Below are 24,824 nucleotides of genomic sequence, written 5' to 3' on the forward strand. Positions count from 1 at the left end.
AAGCTGGTTAGCTTCTGCATTGTTAGTAAATTCATATTTTAATTGAGGAGGTAACGTATTTAGCCATCTTGCCACTAGTGAGCAGTAACACACATTGGATTGCATACTTCTACTACTCCTCCAGCTTCATGGTCTATATTTTAATTTATACTCATTACTACCAGTTGTTTGTCTAGGTAAAAAAAAAATAAATTAACTTTAAAAATTTTAAGATCCTAGCTTATCCATCACAGTGGCATTATAGCCTCCTCCCCCAAGCCACTTTTCGTACAACTTTTGTAATGGGGTCTCCTGACAAATAACAAAAAGGAAGTCAAGATTCAGAGTATAGGCAAAGAGAAAGGGATAGGAGATTCCTAAGTAAAAGACCTGCTCTGGTTGATTTTTTTTTTTGTAGAATCCAGAACACATGCTGCTGTTAAAAAAGGGATAGTTAGCAGGGCATATAAACTATCACACAATAACTATAGGAGTCAATCAGAAGAGTTGGAAAAGATTGGGAAGAGAGACTGGAAAAGCCCGTTACAAGGAAGTAATGAGAGGATATAAGTATGGCTATCAAATATGCATTGGTTTAGGATTTTTGCTTGACAATGTTTGCATATGTATTTTTAATACTCCAAGCAGACTCCAAAGAATTTTTCTACAGATAGATGGCAAATGTTGGTGTGATGGGGAAGAGAGATAACTGGGAACATATGTTTTAGGGATATATGAGTTGGCATACTTTAAAAATTCCCTACAGAGTAGTCCATCAGAAATATTGAGTAAGAAAATGGGTAAGAACTAAATAACTAAGAAAATGATTTTTTTGAGCTGGAGAAACTGGATTTGAATTGCCTAGACAGTTAAGGTCTTGTTAAGTTTAATTCTGGTGGCTGCCAAAAAAAAATAATTACTAGGAAATGGAAATCAGTGTCTTAGCCAACTGTATTTGAAGTACTGAATATTTTAACAGTGATAAAAGAACTGGAAGTGGGATGTTTAGAAAAGGAAATGAGCAAATTACATAAAAAATGGAAATTATGGGAAAAATACATGCAGAATAATGTTTTGTAAGAGGAGTTAAGTTTAAAGGAAGATAGAAGTTGATCAGTTTATGTAATTTTAATTGTACAAAAGAATACATGGGATGTATAAGGCTTACAACTGGGAATATGTTGATATAGTTTATTTTCTTTTATATCAATGTATGTTTACCCATCTTTAAGTAATAATTCAGTAAAAGCATTAAAAGAGAAAGTCAAGATATAACATCCACAATTATTAGAGCTTGATTCCATTGTGAGCAATAAATAATGGCACAAGACTCCACAAGTAAAACTGTAAAGCTTGTGTTGGGAAATGTACTGGAGAAACTAAATGCAGCAAGTAAGAATTGTGAATGATTTGTGGGGGTACAGCAATGTTGTGATGTCATGTGACAAGGGGCCCCATTCCAGTATCCTGCTTACGGCCCCATACGACCTTGATCTGGCTCTGAATGCCTGTACATACAATATAGGCCATGCCCTCATCATGAGTGCAATATACAATTAATATTAACATTCTCTTAATAGGTTCTGCCAGTTTTTGAATAAATCAATAGGAGTTATTTTAATTGTTTTAAATTTAAGGTACTTGTAAAGCATGTACAGCTTATAATGTACATATAGGTAGTACTTTCTCCGTTTCTAATTCTAAACATTTGATAGATCTGAAATTGCTCCTAGCAGTAGCAAATGGTGACTCATTTTTAAATTAAAAAAAAATCAGCATCTTGCATAGAGGTAGAACTGAAGTACACCAAAATGTCATTCCATGTTTTTCTCATTCCTCTTGAGTCATTTATGCCACAAGAGTTTTCCATGCAATAATGGCATTTTAGCTGAATTAATAAAACTTTATGTTGTAGAGTTTGGTTTTCTGCAGCATATCCATGACTCTATGGCCAGCATGCTTAGGTCATATCCAAGCAGAATATGTTTCTCAAAGTTTGCAGTCTGCACTGGTTGCCCTCTGATAAAGAATGTAGTAAAATGTGATAATTTTGTGATTGTCTTTTGTCTGTGTGTTTTACGTTACTTAACTGAAAGATCAGCACTGACCATAATACCTTGCCGGACATTTCTCAGCTGGTGAGACACTGCTGTAGCTTCCTTTATGCAAGCAAATGTTCTTCGTGTGTTTGTGCATTTGTTTTTATGACTAGTGCACAGACATATGTATTTTAACAGCTTAGCATGTGCTTTTTTACCTCAGTTTAAACTCTGGATGAAGATGTGATCATTGCAGCAGGTTTACAACCTTGTCAAATAATTAACTTAAAATATTTATTAGGCATATGAATGCATGAATTTAATAATCTCTCTTAGTTTATCTTCTGTGAACTGTTTTTTACTCAAGTACTGTAAAAACTTAACTATGAGATGTCCATGTTAATTTTACTGATCAAAATCTTCAGTATTCAGTACTTAAAAATTTTTGTGATGATTCTGGAATTCTTTCTAAAGAGGAAAAAATCGTAGAAATCCATTAATGTCAGAAGTCGAGCCTACCAACTTCTGCTGTCCAGACTCCTGTGATCAGTAGTCCTGTTCATTCTCACTTGGGATGAGAACTTTCTGTAGTAAAGCTATTCAGGTTTCTTGATGATGGTCCAAGTCCCTTCCCAGGCAGCTGCCATGACTTATTGCTTGCAGAAAGGTTTGCTTTGCATTTCTGTGAATGCTGTAGTACATGCTACTCCTCCAGCATGCTACTGTTCATTATAACATGGCAAATCCAAACCTGCATCTCTCTCTCCATACGTTGCATGCTGTACTTGCCCAACGCCATGAGATTTAGCATAACAGCAGATCAGACAAACTTTAACACTGAACTGGGCAAACTGACATTGGCCAATCAGAATCAGCTTTTCTAGCATCCAGTTCACTAGTCAAGGATGGGATATCTGGGGCATCATATGGAATACATTCTTGTGTGCCACAGACCCTCAATAGCTCAACTCTACTGTACCAGTTGTATTTTATTCAATGCTGATCTAATTTGCATTTCAAGCTCTGCATTTAACTACCTATAAAACTGTCATACCTAGCTAACAAAGTTTGTTGATCCACTTTACCAGGGAGTTGTGTGCCTTGTGGTCCATGTTTGTTTTGCTGTTCCCACCTTGCTTTGTAGTTGCTGTAGTAGGGAGTCTCCTTGAGTGTCGGGCTTGCTGTAGTTGTGTCTCAACTGTTGATGGGGTCTCTGCTGTGACCAGTCTTGGTTTTTCAGACCACTCATCTTCCTCTACCTCCCTCCCCCGGTGATCCTCCTGGTGTAGTACATATAGCCACTAAGGACAAGGGATAGACGTATCCCCTGTGGCTGTAGGGGTGCCCTCTGCAGGTAAGGGAGAACTACTCTTGTCATGGGGATAGTGTTTTACTTAATAACTGGGATATGGACCCTGGATTCCCAGAATGTGTGCCTTCTTTGGGGCCAGTGCTGTTCCAGAGAATTCCCTAGGAGAAGGAGAGAAAAGTTAAAAAAAAAAATTCTTCTCCTGTTTCTATTTTCATGGACAGAGAAAAGTTGTTAGGCTTTGTTAGTGAGTTAATTTTGATTTTTGCTGCTCCCCTTTATTTTCTGATGTGAAGAAAAGAAAAGGGGATGTGATGTTGTCCTATTTCGTCTTCATTCCTAACTGGTTGGGTTCAGAACCAATCCTCTGTTCTGGCTTTGCCTTATACAAAAGCATGAGGTCTTCTACTAGCTCATGGCTGAAAACCCTATGCCATCATGCCCTAGGAAAGCTCCACAGATCTTGTTTGTCACTAAACAAGATTGGGTTCTCTCCTACTGGCTCTGGCTAAGTAGAATTTTCTTATTGTACTTTTGTCAGATATGATAGCGGTTTTCTAATTATCCTTTTATAATTAATATTTCCAAGTGAATTGTGTATATTTCTGTTTCTCCTTTGAGTTATTGTTGCTGTTGGGCCGTCGTGTTTTCTCGCAAGGTCTTTTTTCCCCTATCCTAGCTTTAAAGCCTATTTTAGTTAGAGGGCTTTCCCTTTCCTACTTTGTCCTTCTTCCTTAACTCTAGCAGATTCGTTTAATTTAGAGAACTGCCTTTGCCCATTTTAATTGGAAGGCTTTTTTTTAAATTAGTGCTAGTATAAATATAACTAAATGTGTGTGTGTGTGTGTGTGTGTAGATATATATATATATATATATATATATATATATATATATATATATATATACAATCACACACACACACACACACACACACTTTTCTGTAGTTAGCTGCTGCTGTTATTTGCAGTTATGTCTAAGGGTCCCAAGGAATCTAATCCCTCTGGGTTTAAGAAATGTGTAAAATGTAGTCAGAAAATGTCGCTGACTGATGGTCACACCATTTGTGTGTACGGTCTCGGAGCAGTTCACTTATAGGAGTCATGTGCCATCTGTCACTCCTTTAGCCATAGAGTTCTGCTTGAAAGAAAGAATAAACATATATTGAGAGGTTTGTTGAAAGACCCCCTTTACTGAAGCAATTGAGAAAGGTCAGGGTACTTCAAAATTGGCCACATCCCCTTCTCCAGTATTTGATCAGCCAGAGAAAATATCCTCTTCTTTGAGCGCTCAGTCGGAGCCATTAAAAAAGTTGTCTAATGTTTCATCTCTGGACCCGAAGGCTGTCAAACCTGAGAAACCTGCTACCTGTGGTCCTTCTGTGTCAGGGCTGATGGAAATTGATTTGTGGAGCCGGTCCTCGGAACTGGAACCAGTTTCTCCAACTTTGAGATCTCCTTTACTACAGTCTACTAAATCTCCTGTTCTCTCCTCTCCTCTCAGTCCTCCAGAAGCCTCTCTGATGATGATGTGGATCGTGTGGTACAGAGGCTGTTAAGGACACTGGCCCCTCCCAAACTGTTGTCTGATCCAACTGAGAGGCCTCTGGAACCGACCAAGCCTACCCTTTCACCATCGATTCCTCCTCCGATCCAATCTCAGACTCGGGAGCCAGAATGTGTAGAATGGATCATAGTGGGACCGTGACCTATCCCAGGATCTTTGGGTCCATCTTTTGCTCTGACATCCTTGGTTCCATCTGAACTTGAGTTTAGGAGCCAACACTGTTCAGTCGGGTTTGGGGAGGAGAGTCGGATCGGACAGTTGTTGGATCCAAACTTACCTCTCGGGGCTTCTGCATGGGTGAGCTTGGCTTCTACATCTGCCGCAGAGCCAACCCCCATAGCTCCGGGGATGCCCTCTGGTTCTTCGGACCTGGGACTTTCCCCTAATCAGGGGCAGGGGAAGTTCAAGGTGATGAGAGTGCTGTCTCCACAGACAGGTCCACTCGCAGGTCCAGGCATTCTTCCCCCAAATGTCTGTCTCGGCACCACTGCATCCACAGAGACATGGAGACTCTAGGCCTTAAGGATGACCCATTGGATGAAACCCTCTCTTCCAAAACCTCTCCAGAATACCCTTCTGAAGAGGTCCCTCGGAAGAGACCATGCAAGAGGAAGCATTTAGACTCCCCAGAAGAGTCCATCACTTCTGATACAGACCTTGAGGAGTTGGAAGGGTCCCCACGGTCGCCCTATGAGGATGTCTCCTTCGCAGACATCCTGGAAGTACTTAAGCAGAGCGGTAGCTGGAAGCCCATCAACCCTTCTGAGGAGGAGTCTGTATACCTGGAGGCTTTTGGATCTAACCCTTCTGCTACTTGGGTATCTCTGCCTTTCGACGAACTGATGGACCTAGTTTGCCAAAAGGCATGGGAGTCTCCAGACTCGGTGGAGCCCGTTCTTCGGAGGCCAAACAGATTAATAATATCTCCTACTGACAAGACTTTTCTTACAAAAGGGGTCTCAGTAGATGCTATGGTGGTGGTGGCCACCAAAAAGGAACTTTCAGGGGCATCCTCTTCTGTCCATCCTCCAAACAAGGAGTCTCATACGATTGACAGATATGGAAAGCGCACCTTTTCTTCAGCGAACTTTGCACTTAGATTGCTGAATTACCTCACCCACTTTACTAGACTTCAGATATATCTCTTGAAGGAGCTAGGAGATGCTCTCCAAGGTTAAGTAGATGAAGTGGTGTCAGAGAGGGTTTCCTCTCAGCTTTCCGCCTTAAATTCAGTTGTCAACTCCTCCATGAGACTGCTCAACTACTTACTCCCTTAGGAGGAAAGCTCGCCTTGCTTGCAAATAACTGGTAACTCGTTACCCAGGACAAGTGGGTTTTAAACATAGTTTTCCCTAGGATACAAATTCCATTTCCACTCACTCCCAACCCCAAGTGGATGGCCAGACTTCCTCCCCAAATCAGTGGGCGGAGGCCCAAAAACAAGTTCTCTCTCTCCTCAGTATCAGGGCTATTCAACCTGTCCCAGCAGAACAAAGGGGACAAGGTTTTTATTCAAGACTGTTCCTAGTTCCCAGAAAAGAAGACTCCTGGCATCCTATCCTGGACCTTTCTATTCTCAACACCTTTCTGGTGGTTCCAAAATTCAAAATGCTAACTCTTCAACAGCTTCTTCCTATGCTAGCCAAGGATGCCTGGCTGGCAACCCTAGACTTACAAGAAGCTTACCTGCACATCCCAATAAGGGAATCTTGCAGATAATACCTACGTTTCAGGGCAGGCTGCATACACTATCAGTTATCTTCACTTCCCTTTGGCTTATCCACTGCGCCCAGGGTATTCACAAAGTGCCTAGCTCCAGCCATTGCATTATGCAGGGAGAGAAATATTCAGATTTACCCATATTTGGACAATTGCCTGATTCAGGCAGAAAGTCAGACCTTGCTATTATAACACCTGGCATTCGTAAAGAGACTTCTAACCTCATTGGGGTGCACCATCAACAAAAAGAAATCACACCTAGTACCCTGATAACAGATTGTATTCCTGGGAGCAAGCTTGAACACAGCTTCCCAGATGGAATTCCTCACTCTGGAGAAACAAGTTTATTTGACAACCTACTGGCCACAAAACCCCAGCTATCTGCAAGGAGAATCCTGCAAGCCCTGGTGTTCATGGCCTCTTGCATTCTGTTAATTCCATATGCAGACTGCATATAAGGAAACTTCAATGGTATCTAAAAAGTCTATGGTGTCAACATTCTCAGGACCTGGAAACAATGATTCCTATCATTCCTTGTCTAAGAGCAGAGTTCCTTTGATGGGCAGAGGCCTGCTACCACAACAAGGGACTCCCTTTCATTCTACTCCCTGTTGCCCAAACCCTAACAGACGCATCAGACTATGCATGGGGGCTCACATGGCAGGGCAGTGCATTCAGGGCCAATGGGACCCAAAACAGATGCACCTGCATATCAATCAAAAAGAAATGTTAGCTGTACAGAATGCTCTGACAGCCTTCAAAGACCTTATTCTTCCAGGACAGCTATTCGTAAAGACAGACAACACCACAGTTATGTGGTACATAAACAAGCAGGGGGGGGGGACCCATTCCTACCCACTCTGCAGACTATCCATGGCTCTGTGGAACACAGCCTTGAGCTACCAAGTGAACCTGCAAGCTCAATTCCTGCCAGGCAAACCAAATTCATTGGCAGACTTGAGCAAAAATCTCATGGACCCATACAAATGGAAACTGGAACCCAAAATATTCAAGCTCTTGAGGAACAAATGGGGGACACCAGAGGTAGACCTGTTTGCCTCCCCTCAGAACTGCCAGTTGAACAAATTCTGCACCAGAACTCCCCACAGTCAAGCTTGGAAAGTGGATGCCCTGTCCTTTACCTGGGAAAGCCTCTCAATTTATGCCTTTTCCTCTCTGTCTCTCCTCTCAAAGGTTCTACTAAAGATCAAACGGGACAAGCCAAGGACAATACTGATTGCCCCAGACTGGCCATGCCAGCACTGGCACCCCCATTTGCACAGTCTGATAGTGCTGCAACCATGGCACCTGCCTCAGAACCCTTCCCTGCTGTCCCAGCAGGCGGGCCAGATTCTGCACCCTCAGCTTCAAACCCTAAACCTTGCAGCCTGGCTAATTCCCTGAGCTCACCTCTAGCAACCCTCAGTAAGCAGGTGCTGGATGTCATTCTTGAGGCAGGGAGGCCCTAGTACTAGAAAATCCTATTCAGAAAAGTGGAAAATATACTGTTCCTGGAGCCAGGGGATAGGCACAACGGTGCCCAGCTTACCTCATATTCTGGATTATTTATCAGAAACACTCCACAAGGGCCTGTCTTTCTCTTCAATTAAGATTCTTGCATCTGCCATTTCAGCACATTATAATACTGAGCCACCCCTCTTCTCTCATCCCCTGCTAAAACAATTCCTTAGAGGGGCCAAAAATTTAAGGCCCCCCAGGAGAGCTTCCACTCCTGCTTGGGACCTTAACTTTGTATTGGAAAAGCTCTTTCTTCCCCCCTTTGAACCAGCTGCTACAGCAGAGTTGAAATTCCTTTCTTAGAAAACAGCCTTGCATCTAGCCATCACTTCAGCAAGAAGAGTGTCTGAACTGCAGGCCCTTATGGCGGTGGAACCCTTCATTATCTTTCATGCAGACAGGGTTTCCCTCAGGACTAATCCATCCTTTATGACCAAGGTGGTATCTGGTGTGGCTCCAAATCAGTCCATTCATTTGCCTACTTTTTTCCCTAATCCTCAAGTAAGGGGGAAAGGATACTGCATTCTGTGGACATGCACAGACAGCTTAGATTCTATTTGGATATAACTAAGCCACTCAGAAAATCTGACCAGCTGCTAGTTAGCTTTGCTGCAGGGGCAGAGGGGAAGGCAATTTCAAAGCAAACCATTTCCAAATGGATAGCCCATTGCATCCATTTCTGCTACAAGCACCATGGAAAACCTACCCCACAGGGGATAAGATTGCATTCCACCAGGGCTGCATCTACCTCTACGGCATTTATCAGAGGAGTCCATACTAGGGACATCCTGGAAGCTGCTACTTGGAGCTCTGTACGTACTTTCACCAAGCATTACCACCTGCCTATCTTCTAAATCCAGAGCTGGATTTGCCACAGCAGTCTTACAGGGTCTGATTGCTAGCCCCTATGCTCTTAAACTGCCTCCACCCTTCCTTAGCTTTGGGAATCAACCCAAATGTGATGACTGCAACAGTGAAACATGAAGAACATAGTACAGTTGTGTACACTTACCATAACTGTAGATGTTTGATTGTATTCACTGTTGTAGTCATGGTTGCCCTCCCTCCAGTCCCCTGACTTCTCTTGGCTCTACCTTTCCTTCTTGTTTGGTGTATATTATATAATGTGTATTTGCTTTTTCTGGGGGTGATCCATACCATATAATTGCTTCCTATTGTGGGGGAACCTGTCATCTGGGGCAAGAAAAACTGATGTAATGACGTTGGCTGCATGTTTTATACCCCTGACAACCGGACATCATGGAAGAAGCAACAGCATCTGACGCAGAAATCCAAAGACTCTGATATTCAGGCTGGCTGAGGGCTACTTGCAGGCAGATAACCCAAATGTGTTGACTGCACCAGTGAATATACACGAACATCTACATTTATGGTAAGTGTACACAACTGTACTTTACTCCATACCCTTTTCTTTCCCTGTCCCAAACATAAAAAACTTCTTGTATGTTGCACCCAGTCAAAGAGTACAGGCAACTCTAGAAAATTCAAAAGTTTCTAGAAAGAGAGTCATCCTTACAGTCCCCACAGACCAAATAGGATCCAGAACTTACTCGAGGTGCTTTTTAATTCCAATAAAAACGGGGAACTGGAGATCTATCCTGGAGCTCAGCAAATTAAACAAGTCTGTAAGAAAGTCAAAGTTCCAGATGGTAACACTGCAGGCGATGCTCCCTTTTCTGGGACAAGATGACTGGATGTGCCTCTGTAGACTTCCAGGATGCGTACTAACACACAAAGATGGACAGACAGTCCAGGAGTCTCTTGTGCTTTTGGCTAGGAGCCAGTCACTACCAGTTTCGAGCTCTGCCTTTTGATCTCACTACAGCCCCCAGAGTGTTCACCAAGTGTATGGCAGTAGTCATGGTTCACTCGAGATGCCTAGGATTCCAAGTTTGTCTGAAACTGCATAACTGGCTCCTCACCACCACAATGAGCATCTACTAACAAAAGCAAGAGACACCACATTGCAGCTGTGCTTTCACCTAGGAATCACAATAAATTATGAAAAATCTGCCTTGTTGCCATCTCAGTGTATCGTTTTTATAGGAGCAGATCTAGACAAAAATGATGGCAACCCCCCCCCAAAAAAAAAAAATTTCAGGTCCTATGACATCAAGTCAGAATCCTGCTTTCCAAGAAAAAAGTACAGGCAAAAACTGTCCTCAAAATCTTGGGGACCATTGTAGCAGCAATAAACTTGATTCCATTAGCATGTCTGCATATGAGAATTCTGCATTGGCTACTGTTCACTCAGTGGTCATGCAGGAACTACCCTTGTCTCCCCAAATTATGATAACAGAATCTTGCAAGAAAGACCTTCATTGGTGACTTCACTCCACTCATGTGACATTAGGTCGACACTTTGCCCTTCCACAGCTTTTAACCACAGTGACCACAGATGCTTCCCAGATTGGGGGGGTATTATCTGAAAAGCACAGTCAAGGCACTTGGCAGGATCCCAAGGCCCATTTTCCCATCAATGTCCTAGAGATGAGGGCACTGCTTCTAGCGTTGCAAGCATTGCAAAACTTTGTTCCGTTAGGAACTGTTGCAGTACAGACAGACAACATATCAGTTGTGTGGTACATAAACAAACAAGGAGGAACCAGATCTTACCCCCATTGTCGGGAGGCCCTGAGAGTATGGCAGTGGGCAACCTCCTCCCAAAGCTTTCTGGTAGTAATGTACATCCTGGGGAAGACCAACGTGATAGCAGACAAACTCTGCAGAGTGATTCTGATGCCTCACATGTGATCCCTAAAACAAGAAGAAGCTGAGATGATTTTCCATAAATAGGGCCAGCCTTGCTGCGACCTTTTTGCCACGTCCATGAATGCCACATGCAGCAGCTATTTTGCCCTTATCCCCCCTCCAGAGGAGTCACCAAGGGATTCGCAAGTACACGATTGGCCTTCAGGTCTCCTCTATGCCTTCCCTCCCTTTCCGTTGATACTGAAAGTTCTTCAGAAAGCCAGTTCCTTGGGAAGGAATTTGATACTCGTCGCCCCATACTGGCCTCATCAAATCTGGTTCCCCTTCCTTTGGGCTCCTCTCCAGGAGGAGCCGTGGATTCTGGACCCAATTCTGGACCTTCTGACTCATGCATCAAGGATGCTCCACTACTCCCTTCAAACACACTCAAATTGACAGTTTGGCTGCTCCGGTTCCAAACATAGCCAGGCTCCCTAACCTTTCTCCATCAGTGAAACGTATCCTGATCTTGTCTCATAAGGCATCATCTAGGAAGTTATATGTAAGTAAATGGAAAAGATTTTCTTCTTGGGTCTTGGATAATCGCATTGACCCCTTTTCTGCCCCAATACCTTCCATTCTTATAACTTAGCAAAGCTATTTAATGAAATCACAGCTACAGCCACTATTCGAGTTCAGTTACCAGTGATGTCTAATTTCCATCTAGATGAATCCGGGCCAAATGTGATGTCCCACAGACTTTGCAAAGCTTTTCTTAGACATTATTTTATTAAGGCCACCCTTTAAAGCCTCTCCAGCACCATAGGACCTGAATTTTGTTTTATCCCATTTGATTCTTTCCCCATTTGAACCTGCATCATCCTGTGATCTAAAGTATTTGACTTGGAAGACTATTTTTTTGATGGCCATCACTTCGGCTAGAAGAGTTTCAGAGCTACAAGCGTCATCTATAAAGCCCCCCTACATACTTTTCCACAAGTATCCCTAAGAACAAACCCATTCTTCCTACCCAAAATATGCTCGGAGTCTAATTTGAATCAATCCATAGACCTACCATTTTTTTCTCCCAGCTATGACAACAAGGCAGAATATTTGCTACACCAACTAGATATACATAGACAGTTATGTTTCTGCTTACATAGGACAAAGGACTCCAAGAAATCTGACCAATTATTTGCATCATTTTCAGACTCTAGGAAAAGTGCGTCTGTGCCTAAAGTCACTTTGAAAATGGCTGTCAGATTATATTACCTTTACTTACAAATCTCAAACAAGAACTCTCCTATAAAATAAAAGGTCATTCTACAAGAGCCATAGCAACCTCTTCTGCCTTTCAGGCTAGATTACCAATTGACACTATTTGTGCTACAGCAACATGGGCAAGGCCTCATACCTTTATCACTCATTATAAAGTGGATTTGGCCTCCAGGAAAGGGCCTGTTTTGGGTCCAGTGTTCTGAAGAATATTCTCCCCTGAGACACCCAGGAAAGATGGTGCCAGGGACACTGTCCCAACCAGTTAAGAATGAAGGTGAGAAAGGACAACGTCACGTAAAGAAGTTATGTACTCACCATAACGTTCCATGTGTGTTGTCCATCTCACCTTTATTCTTGCATCCCACCCTCCTTCCCCCATCCTTGGGCTCCTGGACCCAGCAGATACAATTGGTAATTAATGTGCTCCAACTTTCTTCACTGCTCTGTTAGATATTCTATAGTTATTTATTTGGTACCTATTGTTATATGAGTAAATAAGATCTGGGGAGCTTTCCTAGGGCATGATGGGATAGGGTTTTCAGCCACGAGCTAGTAGAAGACCTTGAGCTTTTGTATAAGGCCGAGTCGGAACTGAGGATCGGTTCCGAACCCAACCAGTTAAGAATGAAGGCAAGATGGACAACACACATGGAATGTTATGGTGAATACATAACTTCTTTTTTTTTCCACTTTCTGTATCTGATCTTCATCCAGGAGAGCATGAATTGGAGGGTGAGTATTGAACTTCAGGATTTGTTTTACCCGAGCTTAAGTTTCTGAGTCTGAGGGAAGTGTTGCTTCAGGTTTCCCTCCAGAGCACCTTCATTCTCCTAAAACTTTATCTAAAATGAAAGTTTTTTTAGTGGGATTAAAATGAAATCCCCATTGTTCAACCAATGTGGTATGACTTGTTACAGTTGAATGTTCCTCTATCACCAGTTGTTCCTCCTGCAGTATATGTTTTAGATAACAGGAAGTCTCTCTGCAGCAATTTCCCTTTCCAAAATTGCTTCTGCTAGACAAATTACTTCCCTGACAAGGACGGGAATGCTTTTGACAGTTTCGGAAGAAAGTTTATTCTGCTTCCCATTTGACTTTGAGATGATTAAACTGCCAGGCTCATGTTTTTATTCTTCTCTTTGGAGAAACTAAAGCTTATTGTAACCTTCCATTGTCAGAGGCAAAGATTTCTGTGAATGCCTTCTTTATTTCTGCTTCTCATGTCGATAAACATACATTTTTATGATGCTGCTAGACTTCTACCCTTGAATTAGTCATGAGAAGACTTGTTTGGTCACATTCTCAAAATTCTTCCTGAAGATGTTAAACCTAAAAATCTGATGGTCATTTTCATTCATTCCTCAACTGATGGGTCTCGGATCCAACATCTGATCTGGCTTGACCTCTTTAACTAGTCTCATGGATCCAACTCTTGAGTTCCTCCCTTTACCCATAATGCCCCACCATCCAGGCATTTGTCAGATCTCATTTGCTGTCACACAGTTTGGACTTGGATTTCTTCTGCTCTTGAGCTAAGGGGTTCAGTAGGATTCTTCCTAATTTGTGAGATTTTTATTTTTAATTTTCTCTCTTCTTCCTTTACCTGTTTGCATTTAACTTTAATAGCAGGGTTTGATAAAATTGGAGTTTTCAAAATTTTTATTCTAGTCTTCAGAATATTACAAGCCTAGCCTGAATAAAACCCTGTACTATCACTCTGTGAGGTAAAGACCTTATCCATCATGCCAAATCTTGTCCTTTCTTTTTTTTTTTCCTATTGCACAGGTCACTACTAATTGTTTATAACATGTGTGAGACTCAGTTGATACTTCTTTCATGTCTGTGGCCACTGGTAATGGTTTGAGAAACCTCCCTAATGATGGTAAGAATGAGATTTTAAATTCATCCTTGGATAGATATTTAGTGTTTGGCCTTTCTGCTGCAGAAGTTTTCAAAACATTTTATGAAAGGAGCAAGCTGATCCCAGGAATCTCTAAGATTTTTCAGACCTTTTCCAAATTTTCAAAGGGATTTTCTATCATTTCATCCAGTTTTGGAAAAAAAACTCCACAATAAATAATCTCAACAAAATAAAGGTAAACAAATGTTTAATAAGAAGTGGCAAGAGTCTTGAACCTCCTAAAATCAAGGGCAGTCCAACAAGTCTGAGCGACTGTTCAAGAAGCCTTGTGACCCCCTCACGTTGCCCACTTTTTTTCTTCCAAAAAGTCTAAATCTCTGTTTTTCTCTGACAGCAGATTGCTTTCAGACAAATGGGTTTTAAAAGTTATTCATCAATTTTACACATGGCAGTGGGAGGAATTTCCTACTTTCTAGGGAGCCATTCCTCCTCTCCAAGAGCAGACTCTTTTGTTTCCATCAGTTATTCATCACATACTGTCACAAGAAGTGATAGAACCAGTTCCTCCTTCTTAGGTGGGGAAGGGTTTTTATTCAAGGATATTCCTAGTGCTGAAGAAAGAAAATGCTTGGAACTTTCTTTCCTCAACCTGTTTATGATGGTGCCCAAACTAAGTTTCTTGGTAACATTAGACTTAAAAGATGCTTGTCACATCCCTGTTCATCCAGACTTCAGACATATGTTTGGATGACATTATCAGTTCTCTGTCTTAGGAGTCTCCACTGCACCAAGAGTATTGGCAATTTATGTAGCTCCAGTTATAGCTCCATTGCAGGCCACAAGGTATTCGCATTTTCAATATTAAGACTACTTGCTTATATTTACAGAGTTTTCTTTTTTTCAGTGCGTCAAGAATCCCTTTCTTGGGTGAGAGAAAGATCACTTACATAAGCTGGGATTCCAAGAGAACAGTCAAGAATCTTTCTTGACTCCCTCACACAGGATTGTGTTACCAGGATGTCAACCAGACACCTCAGTTCAAGCAGCTTCTCTTTCAATGGAAAAAAAAATAGATCTCTATATCTGTTTCTAAGGTTTCCCATTGAGACTTTAGTCACTGCAAGGGAATACCTCATGATTTTGAGACTCATGGCATCAATGATTCTCATCATAACCCTTGCCAGACTCCATATGAGAAAGATACAGTGATATCTGAAATCTCTCTGGTCCTAGCACCAACGCCCTTTATCTTTTCAAATCTCAGTGCTTGGATTTGCTAGAAGAGGAATCATTTGATGGAGCCAACAGATATCCTTAAATCCACATCTGCTTGAGGAGCAGTTTTAGGAAAGATAAAAGTGCAAGGGAGAGTGGGCATACCAAGCACAGATGCAAGCACGTAAAATGTCTGAGATGCTTGCCCTGATCAAGCCACTCAACTCTCTGAGCCATCTTTTGTCCCCAGGATCTCTTCAAGTAGTTACAGACAGTACCATAGCCTTGTGGTACATTAATAATCAAGGGGTAACCTGGTCATGCCCCCTTTGCGGACTAGCCATGTTAGCTTAGGATATAGCTTCTCAGCACAGTCTCTCTACAGACATCCTACATCCTGTCAGAGCAAAATTGTGTCAGACAAGCTGAACAGGACTAGGGCAGACCCTCATAAATGGAAAGTAGATCAGGCGATCTTCAAGATTTAATCCATCTGTGGTGATTACTTCAAGTCTGTTGTGATTTCTTCAAGTAGTCCTGTTTGCCTCATCTCTGAACAAACAGCAAAATTCCATTCCAGGACTCCATGCATGAAGGCCTTGAAGACTGATGACTTTTCCTTTCCTTGGAAATAAATGTACCTGTATGCTTTTCCACACTTTCCACTAATATCCACTGTAAATTCTGAAGATTCAGAATGAATTCCCAAAATCATTGTGATGACTTCCCTCTGGCCCTGACAACCATGCTTCTTCCTTCTTTTGCAACTTTTGAAGGGCAGTTACCAGAAGCTCCCTCACAGACTGGATCTACTGACATAAGAACAGGTGTGCTTGCTACACCCTGATATCATTCAGTTTCATTTGACTGCTTAGATGATTAAGAAAGCCTGCTACTAGAAAATCATATATTAGCAAATAGAAAAGGTTTTCTAGATGGTACCAACAACATAACCAGCACCCATTTGTGGCTAGTTCTCTGGTTTATAATATTTGTGTGTTACTTTCCTATGGTCTGTTTTTTTACCTCCATCAAGGTTCATTTATTTGCTACCTCGGTATGTCTGCATATGGATCCCTCTCTTTCAATTCAGTTCCATGTCAAAATCTATTTGAAAGGGGTTTTGCATAACAGGCCTCTCAGAAAACTGGTGATCCCTCCTTGGGATCTTAATTTTGTGTTGAGAGAAGCTAACACTTGCTCTAGCTGAACCAGAAAACCAATCTGACTTGAGATACTTAGCATGGAAAACAGTTTTACTGATAGTGATTGATCTGATTTCTGCAAGAAGAGTATCTGGGTTGCAAGCTGTTAAGGTGAGACAACCTTATCTATTTTCCATAAGAACATATTTTCTTTGAGAAGTAATCCTTTTATGCCTAAGTTGGTATCCAAATTTACATTATGCCAGACCGTCCCCCCTCCCATTTTCTTTACTCATCTTTAACATAAGGGAGGAAGAATACTTCATACCTTGGATGTGTCCACTGGCAACTCTGGTACTATCTTGACAGAACTAAATCTTTCAGATATCCATATCTTCTATTCTTTTCTTGTGAAGGTAAGAAGGAACAACCTGTGTCAATGCAGACTATTTCCAAATAGTTGTTTAAGGCTGTTTATAATCACCAAAACTAAATTTTTCCATGCAGAGTCCAGGCCTACTCAACCCAGGCCTTGGTTTCATTGTTTTTTGTTTTTTGGAAAATAGTGAATTTTAGAAGTATTCTAGAAGCTGCAAGTTGATCCTCTGTACATACTTTTACAAAACAGTACAAGCTTGATTCCTTTTCTAGGTATAGATCAGGCTTTACAAGGACCATTCTCCAGGGGCTCGTGGACTCTTGAACTTCCACCTTCAAAATGTGGTAAGTTAGAGTAATCTACCATTATAGCTACCTCTACTGCAGCAGTGATCAATATGGTAAATATAGCACAGCTGTGTAAGTAAACTTACCATAACAGTAGATGATGATCAAATGATCACTGCTGCAGTGGCTGCTCCCGCCCTCCACCCGCCTTATTTATTTATTTATTTATTTTTGGTGCTGTTTATGCCAGAGTCTGGTTTATTTTTTGTTCTTCCTAGCATTGTCCTTTCAGGGCTTCACCTTCTTTTCTCTGTTGGCAGAAAAGCTTTGAATTGCTTGGTGTCAAGACTTGTCTTCTAGTCAGCTTAGCTCAAGATGACTGACAGTTTAGATACATGGAAGGTGCCTTGAAGCTTTGGAAGCTGGTCAGCTGTTATATTCTTGGCAGGATATAAACTGTATAACTAAGACTACTCCAGCAGTGATCATTTGAACATATATTGTTATGGTAAGTTTACTTGCACAACTGTTCTTCCTGTTTGGTCTGTCTCCAACTGAGGTACTTGGGTGGTCTGATAAGAGAGGAAAGTTGATACAAAGAGTTACCAAGATAATACAAGCACTCCAGAAGGAACGACAATGATCCAGTACCAGAACTTTAATGACAATAAGTGTAAATCGTACAAAATACACCAAATCCACAAAAGCTAACTTTTTACAACATTTTTGTCTTATATAGAAACTTCATCAGATATGAGCGTACTCCCTGTCCCAAATGCATACAAATACATAAAACCTTTAATTTATCAATTATTCAATTAAGTGTACTTCCTGTTTTCAAACCAAAAATGATCAACTTTTCCATTCTCTTTCTGGGAAGGTTGATCATTTTTGGTTTGAAAATCGGAAGTATACTTAAAATCTTAATTTATAAATTATTAAATTATGTATTTGTATGTGTTTGGGATAGAGAGTACACTCGTAGGGAGTACGCTCATATCTGATGAAGTTTCTGTGTAAGACGAAAACTTTGTAAAAAGTTAGCGTTCTTGGATTTGGTGTATTTTGTGCACTTTACATTTATTGCCATCATTAAAGTTCTGGTACTGGATTGTGGCCGTTCCTTCTGGAGTGCTTGTTTTATCTTGGTTATTGGTTTTGGACATTTGGGCACTTGATACAAAGAGTTACCCAAATCTTCCAACCTGCCTTTTTTAAGGCAAGTGAACGTTTTCCATCCACCACCACTCCCTTTTATAATAAGCAGTTCACGCAGCATAGTGCCTCCAAACAGGATTTTAAAAAACATTGACAAGGAGGCACCAAAAAAAGGAAAGCTTCTCAAAATCAAGACCTGTCCCAAAAAGTCAGAATAACTATGTCTTTTCAGGCTGTCTTTCCTTCCCACTCTGACACCCCCCCCCCAAGTCTTCATTTTCCCTTGTGGCACCACATTATTGCAGATAGTTGGATTTTGAAAATCATTCAACAGGGGTACATTTGGCAGTGGGGTTCCTCCCTCCTTTCCAGGGGATCCTTCCTTGCCCAGTAAACCAGGCATTCTTTTTCCTCCTCTTTTGATCAGATGTTATCTCAGGGAGTCAAAGAACCATTGCCTGCAGACCAGATGGGGAGAAAGTTTTATCTGACCATTTTTCTGGTGCTGAAGAAAGCAGAGACTTGGAAAGGTGTGCCAGACCACTGTTTTTATTTTTCAACTGTCCCAAATTTTGAAAAGTCCCTTCAGGCCCATTTCAAGTTTCTCTAATATTTTTTTTGTTTTGTTTGTTTTACTGTAAAGTTTGGATATAAAATATGCTTGATCCCACAAAGAACCAAGCCCAGGATGCTCTCAGCAGTACAACCTTGGCCAACAGGGCTTATGCCTTTCCTCCCAATTCCACTTCTTCCCAAAGTTATTCAAAAGCTTCTCCTTCCTTTGATGATAGCAGACTATGCAAAACGTTCATTAAAGGTGCTGATCTATTAAGACCACCAGTTTTTTCCTGCCTCCAGTAGGACTCGGGATCTTGATTTAGTGCTAACATCTCCCCTTTCCCTCGGCTGAACAGCTTTTTGAGGTTAAAAAGTTAATCTTGTCTGTCGGCATTCTTAGTGGCTATATTCTCTGCAAGAAGAGTTTTTTCAGTTCAAGAGCTTCAAGCCCAACCACCGTGCTTTAATTTCCATTTGAGGATAGAGTAAAGTATCACTTATCCTTATCCCCAAAGACAAATTCATGTTCTGTCTTCTGTCTCTCTATCTCTACCAGTTTCTTTTTCAAAAAAAATCCAATGAAGCAGAAATACACTCTCATAAGAATTGGATGTTCACAGGCAATTATGCTTCTATTTAGACAGGACTCAGCAACTTCGTAAGTCAGACCAGTTGTTTGTGTCCTTCTCAAATAAATAAGGCAAACCAAACCATCACAAAGCCACTATCTCAAAATGGAGAGAGAGATTATAGCTCAGGCCTATTCTTCTTGAATAAGCAACTGCCTTGGAGATCAGAAGAGATTGGGCGTTTTGAGTTCTACTTTTTTATCTTGTTTCATCTGACGATGTTATATAAAATAGGCGAGATGGATCCCAAACATCTGAAGTTATGGTGAGTACATAACTAAAAGTTTGCCATCACATACCAACTGGTTAACACTTCATGTGTGTTTTTTTTTTTAAGGTTTTCTTTATCTGGCTCACATTGTCCGTTCTTTCTTACCCTTTGGGACTATCCAAATCTCCAAGGATATTTGCAAAGTATCTGACTCCAGTAATCACTTATTACAGACTACAAGGCATTCACTTTTTTTCATATTTAGATGATTGTCTTAACTATGCAGACTCAATTTTCAGTTGGCAAGAGTCCTTAGAACGTGTACAAAATCTGTTGTTCTTTAACTCCATTATTGATAGTGTTGCACAGTAACTGACACTACAGTTTATTTGGCCATGGCCACCTATCAGGCTTTCTTTAGGAATGCATCTTGGATGATATTTATGCAGCAGTTATGTAGACTTCACTGAATTCTTTTGCAAGATACTGCAAATTCTGTGTGATCTCCCTGTCTAGGCCATCCTTTGACACTATTACTTGGGACATTCTTTCATCAAAATCCACCCAAGAGGACAGTTTGGTAATTTGTACTGAAGGTGGTGACAGTAGAACTAGAATCCTGGTTAAGAAAGTGATATGCTTACCATAATGGTAGATTTGGATTTGTGGTTACGTCAACACCATTTCCCCGCTATCGACCAGCACTGACCTAGCAGATCTTTCCTGTTTCAGTGGCTGTATTTAGCTGATAGTGATGTATGTTGGGTAGTTGGGCTTCTACTTTGCACAATTTGGGACTAAAGTCATGGATAAAGAGGAGGGGCTTTGATGGGCAGCAGGTGATCTACCAAATACATTCTTTCTGAAAGCCACTCAGTCGAACAATTATTGCTTAAAGCTACCTCCCTGGAGTTAATATATACAAGTTGGAGATGTGTATGTAATTTGCTCCATGTGGGGTTTGCAAGGGTCTTGTCACCCTGCAGAAAAAAAAAAAAAACTTTTCTATACCCTAAAATTGACCATCTGAATGACACTCGATGATAATACACTGTGTAGAGTGATGTGATTCTTAGATAGCTTAGAAGAATTCTCTTATCCTAGCTAACTAAGCTCTGACAAGTTTAGTCCTGAACCTGATGTCAGTGGAAATAATAATCCAGATATATCGTTAATGTAAGCATGTAACTTTTATTTCTTTTGCATAGAGCATAAGAAGTCGTGTCTCTGCTTTTGCAAAATATTGTTTTGACATTCACAGATCAACACTTTCTTATTTGCAGAGAAGATGCTATGCTTGAGTATCTGAAGATTGCACAGGACTTGGAAATGTATGGTGTCAACTACTTTGAGATAAAGAATAAGAAAGGGACAGATTTATGGCTTGGTGTTGATGCCCTGGGTCTGAATATTTATGGAAAAGAGGACAAGTAAGTACCATTGTTAAACAGACTAATTCTCAAGATTTATGTTCTTGTAAAATGCAACAATAAAAACTGCCAATAATATATGTATGCATAACTTGAGATGTGTGTTTACTTTCACAGTAGATACTGTGAAATATTGTGCAGTGCCTACCTGTATGTATTTGATTTTACATTCTTGTGTCTGTAAATATGCCTCTCGCATATTTATTGCACTAATACGATGTTGATGAAGTTTGGTTTAAGAGTAATTTCAATGCTATAAAGTTGCTGATAATGCTCATTATAGAATATAGTCATTTGTGAAGCAAACTTATTTCAGTACTATTAAAACTGACTCCCCAAATGATGTTAACATACTGCAGGAGGGTCTCACAGCAACTAGTGATTGTTGTCAAAGTCATGGCCTCAAGCTAAATGCAAAAAAATGTATCGGCATACCATTCGGCAAAAACACGAACCATACTGATTACCACATCAATGGCAACCCCCTAAGCACACAACCTGTGGTGAGAGACCTGGGCACTCAGGTTGATAACCTCAGATTCGACCATCATGTAGCAGCAGTGGTCAGAAAAGCCTTTTACTTGGTTCATTTCATAAGTAAAGGGATCGCATCCAGAAAAAAGGAGGTTATTAACTCTCTATACTCCTTCCTCATTAGACCAATAATTGAGTATAATGCCCCGTTTGGGATGTAGCTGTCCAAAACATCTGCACCAACTGGAAAGGCCACTGAAATACCTGACAAAGAGAATCCATGGCCTCCAACACCTCTCCTCGGCAGACAGGCTCAAATCTCTATAACTCGACTCGTTGTCGTACAGATTGCTCAGAGGTGATCCATGTCTCGCCTACAAGGCAGTCTTGGACCCTGCCCTACTAGAGATGCTCCATAGCCGCAATGCACTACCCGCTGAAAAGCTCTGAACCTAATATGTGACATCAACAAAACCAGCTGGAGTGACGGGCTTGTTTCCCAGAGGCTTCCTCATCTCTGGAATAGACTTCCCAAACATGTGAAACAGAGCACCTTACTGACCCTGTTCAAGCGTAACCTTGATGAGTGGATGGGAAACCACAAATTCGTCTGAGGGTTTCCACCTGTGCCCCTCATTGACGGGGGTGACAGGTGCTGGTGGAGGTGTCTTTTTGGGAGTAAATTATTTGCTAGGCTTGTAAGGACCCCAGGGGATTAGCCTAGTAACCTCCTAAGATGCTATGATTATCGGAACAGTTAAAGTTAGGAGGAAGTGAAGTGTGCTGCTTGTGAATACTTAGCTCCGTTTGTAAAGTTGAATGCTGCCTCCACAAATTTACTGCACCCATATATATGGGGTCTGCTACTGTACACCGAATTTACACTTTCAAAAATTTCAGTTTACCGCGACAAAAGCACCGAACTTTCACAAAACCGAAACTGCGCATTGCCAGATTTTTTTTTTCTTTCACAAAACCGAAACTGCGCATTGCCAGATTTTTTTTTTTTTTTTTTTTTTTTTTTTTTTTTACTGGGAAGGAAGACACTTGGCCAATTTGGGGACATTTGCTCTTTTCCTCACAGAAGTGTGATCCCGGAGTTGGTATAATTCATTTGGGGAGGTGTGGAAGACTGGCAGATGCAGCCCCCATCGGGGAGTGTGGTGTTGACATACTGCAGTGTGTTTTTTTGGTTCAGTGTTGGCCAAGTGTCTCTATTCCCTGTTAAAAAAAAACCTGCAATGTGCAGTTTTGGTTTTCTGAAAGTTCGGTGTTGTCTTCTCAGTAAACTGAAATTTTGGTAAGTATAAATTCAGTCTGTAGCATAGACCCATATAGATATAGATATATATATATATATATATATATATATATATATATGTGTGTGTGTGTATGTATGTATATATGTATATATATATATATATATATATATATATATATATATATATATATATATATATATGTGTGTGTATGTATGTGTGTGTATGTATATATATATATATATATATATATATATATATATATATATATATATATATATATATAAAACATACACTCACATGTGTGTGTGTGTGTGTGTGTGTGTGTGTGCGTGTGTGTATAGATATAGATATAATGCGGGTCTACTTCGATTTATGGCCGAGACCATATGATCGAAGGTTTGAAACTTAGAAAACTAAAATTAAATAAAAACTATTATCTTCATGTTTTTGCAGGTGGGCAAGCCCCTCTGCACCCCACACCCCCAGCTAATTAAATATACCAACTCAAATATCGTACTACAGTGAGGAAAATGGTTAATCACCCTTTCGGTGCTGTACGGCAAGCTCAATTCAGAGTATTCGAAGTTTCAAATTTTCGATCATATGGTCTCGGCCATATGGGTTTCGAAGTTTTGAAACTTTGATAAACAGGAATAGACCCATATATAACTATATGTATATAATATGTATAGAGAGAGAGGGGTCATGCAGAAACGCTTGCTTAATGTTTTTACTTTTGGTTATGTTTAGGTATGTTGACACTCTTCTATGTGCTCTGCATGTTACTTTGATCACTGTTTGTGGTTGAGGTGCCAACTGTTTGTATTAAAAAGCATTCACTATTCCATGTTCTAACTTTATCAATTTGGTTGGCAATTTATTAGCATGAGCCTGGAACAAGAAAGCTCTGCCAACACAAAATGGAGCATTTTGTGTTTTTGACAGAGTTGCTTAAATACCCTACCTTCATTGTGTTCTGTCACTAGTAGTATGGCTAAACTTTGTCTGGAGTGGTGAAATGATATTTATTATACAGAGAATGTTACAACCTGGACAGCTTTCTTTAATAGTTTGTCACTGGAGTATATTTCCTGTAACATCAAATTGGTTTATTTGTGCGTACCGTCAACTGGTAAATCTGAAGCAAGGTGACATTGTACTCTTTAAATATAATATAATGTAACATAATATAATGTAACATGCTAAATAGCTAATATAATATATACAAGCCAGACTAATCCTCATTCTGGATTATTCATTGCCCTTTTCCAGTATCTGTCCTTGACATACTCAGGGCATGAAGTATGAGAGATGCTCTTTAGCTATAATTTTACTACGAGTCCCTTTTTACAGCATAACTAGTATAATAGTATGCTATACTAGTAGCATGGCTGTGTTTGGAGACGTGAAATGATATTTATGGAGAATATTGTAACCTGGATGGTTTTCTTTAACAGTTTTTCACTTGAGTATGTATCCAGGAGTAGCAGAGTGGTTTGTGCATATCATCAAAAGGTAGATCTAAGCAATGAGACTCTGTGCTTTGTATATGATATGCTTTTAGGATGATATCCTTCTATATTAAAAGGCCCTTTTACAGCATAAGAGATTATCGTGATAATGCTTTTGAGGTCAGAGACTCTTGCAGCTTCTAGTGTTTCCTTTATTGTTTTATCCTTTGTTGGTTTTTAATCTGAGTCTTATTTTTTTAAATGTAGCTGCTGCTGGGTCTTTCAGTACATTGCTCCCCAGCGAGATGCGTCATGGTTTCTTAATAAGCCTACAGCCAAAGAGACCATTGAGAAGCTTAGCCACATCACTCAGTACTGATCAGACTAACAGTGTTCCCCATTAAGCAGATTTTACCCACATATCTGTGATGAAATTTTATCATCTATACAATGCTCCTTTGTGATTTTAAAGGTTTCCAGGGAAATCATCCACTTGATATGTAAAGGCCACTTATTCCAGAAGTGGGTAATATGTTGGATTTGGTACCTGTTATGACATAAGGTGGTGTTGATGTGGTAGTTTAGGTTTAGATCTCTTGAGCTGTTGTTTGCTTTACCACTGGTCCTGTTTAGGTGAAGGAGCTCAA

General features: G+C 40.6%; 1 protein-coding gene across 2 annotated transcripts in view; it reads left to right on the forward strand.

Moving 5' to 3' along the window:
* The window catches only part of EZR (ezrin), a 1,157,798-nt gene that overhangs the window by 601,758 nt on the left and 531,216 nt on the right, over nt 1-24,824 (forward strand). For both annotated transcript variants that reach the window (XM_044070016.1, XM_044070025.1), the window contains exon 7: nt 20,844-20,990. In XM_044070016.1, coding sequence (XP_043925951.1) covers nt 20,844-20,990 — 147 coding nt within the window. The remainder of the gene's footprint in view (nt 1-20,843; nt 20,991-24,824) is intronic.

Source organism: Protopterus annectens, chromosome 1.part0 (genome assembly GCF_019279795.1).
Source record: "Protopterus annectens isolate FY-2018-M chromosome 1.part0, PAN1.0, whole genome shotgun sequence".
Taxonomy (NCBI): domain Eukaryota; kingdom Metazoa; phylum Chordata; order Ceratodontiformes; family Protopteridae; genus Protopterus; species Protopterus annectens.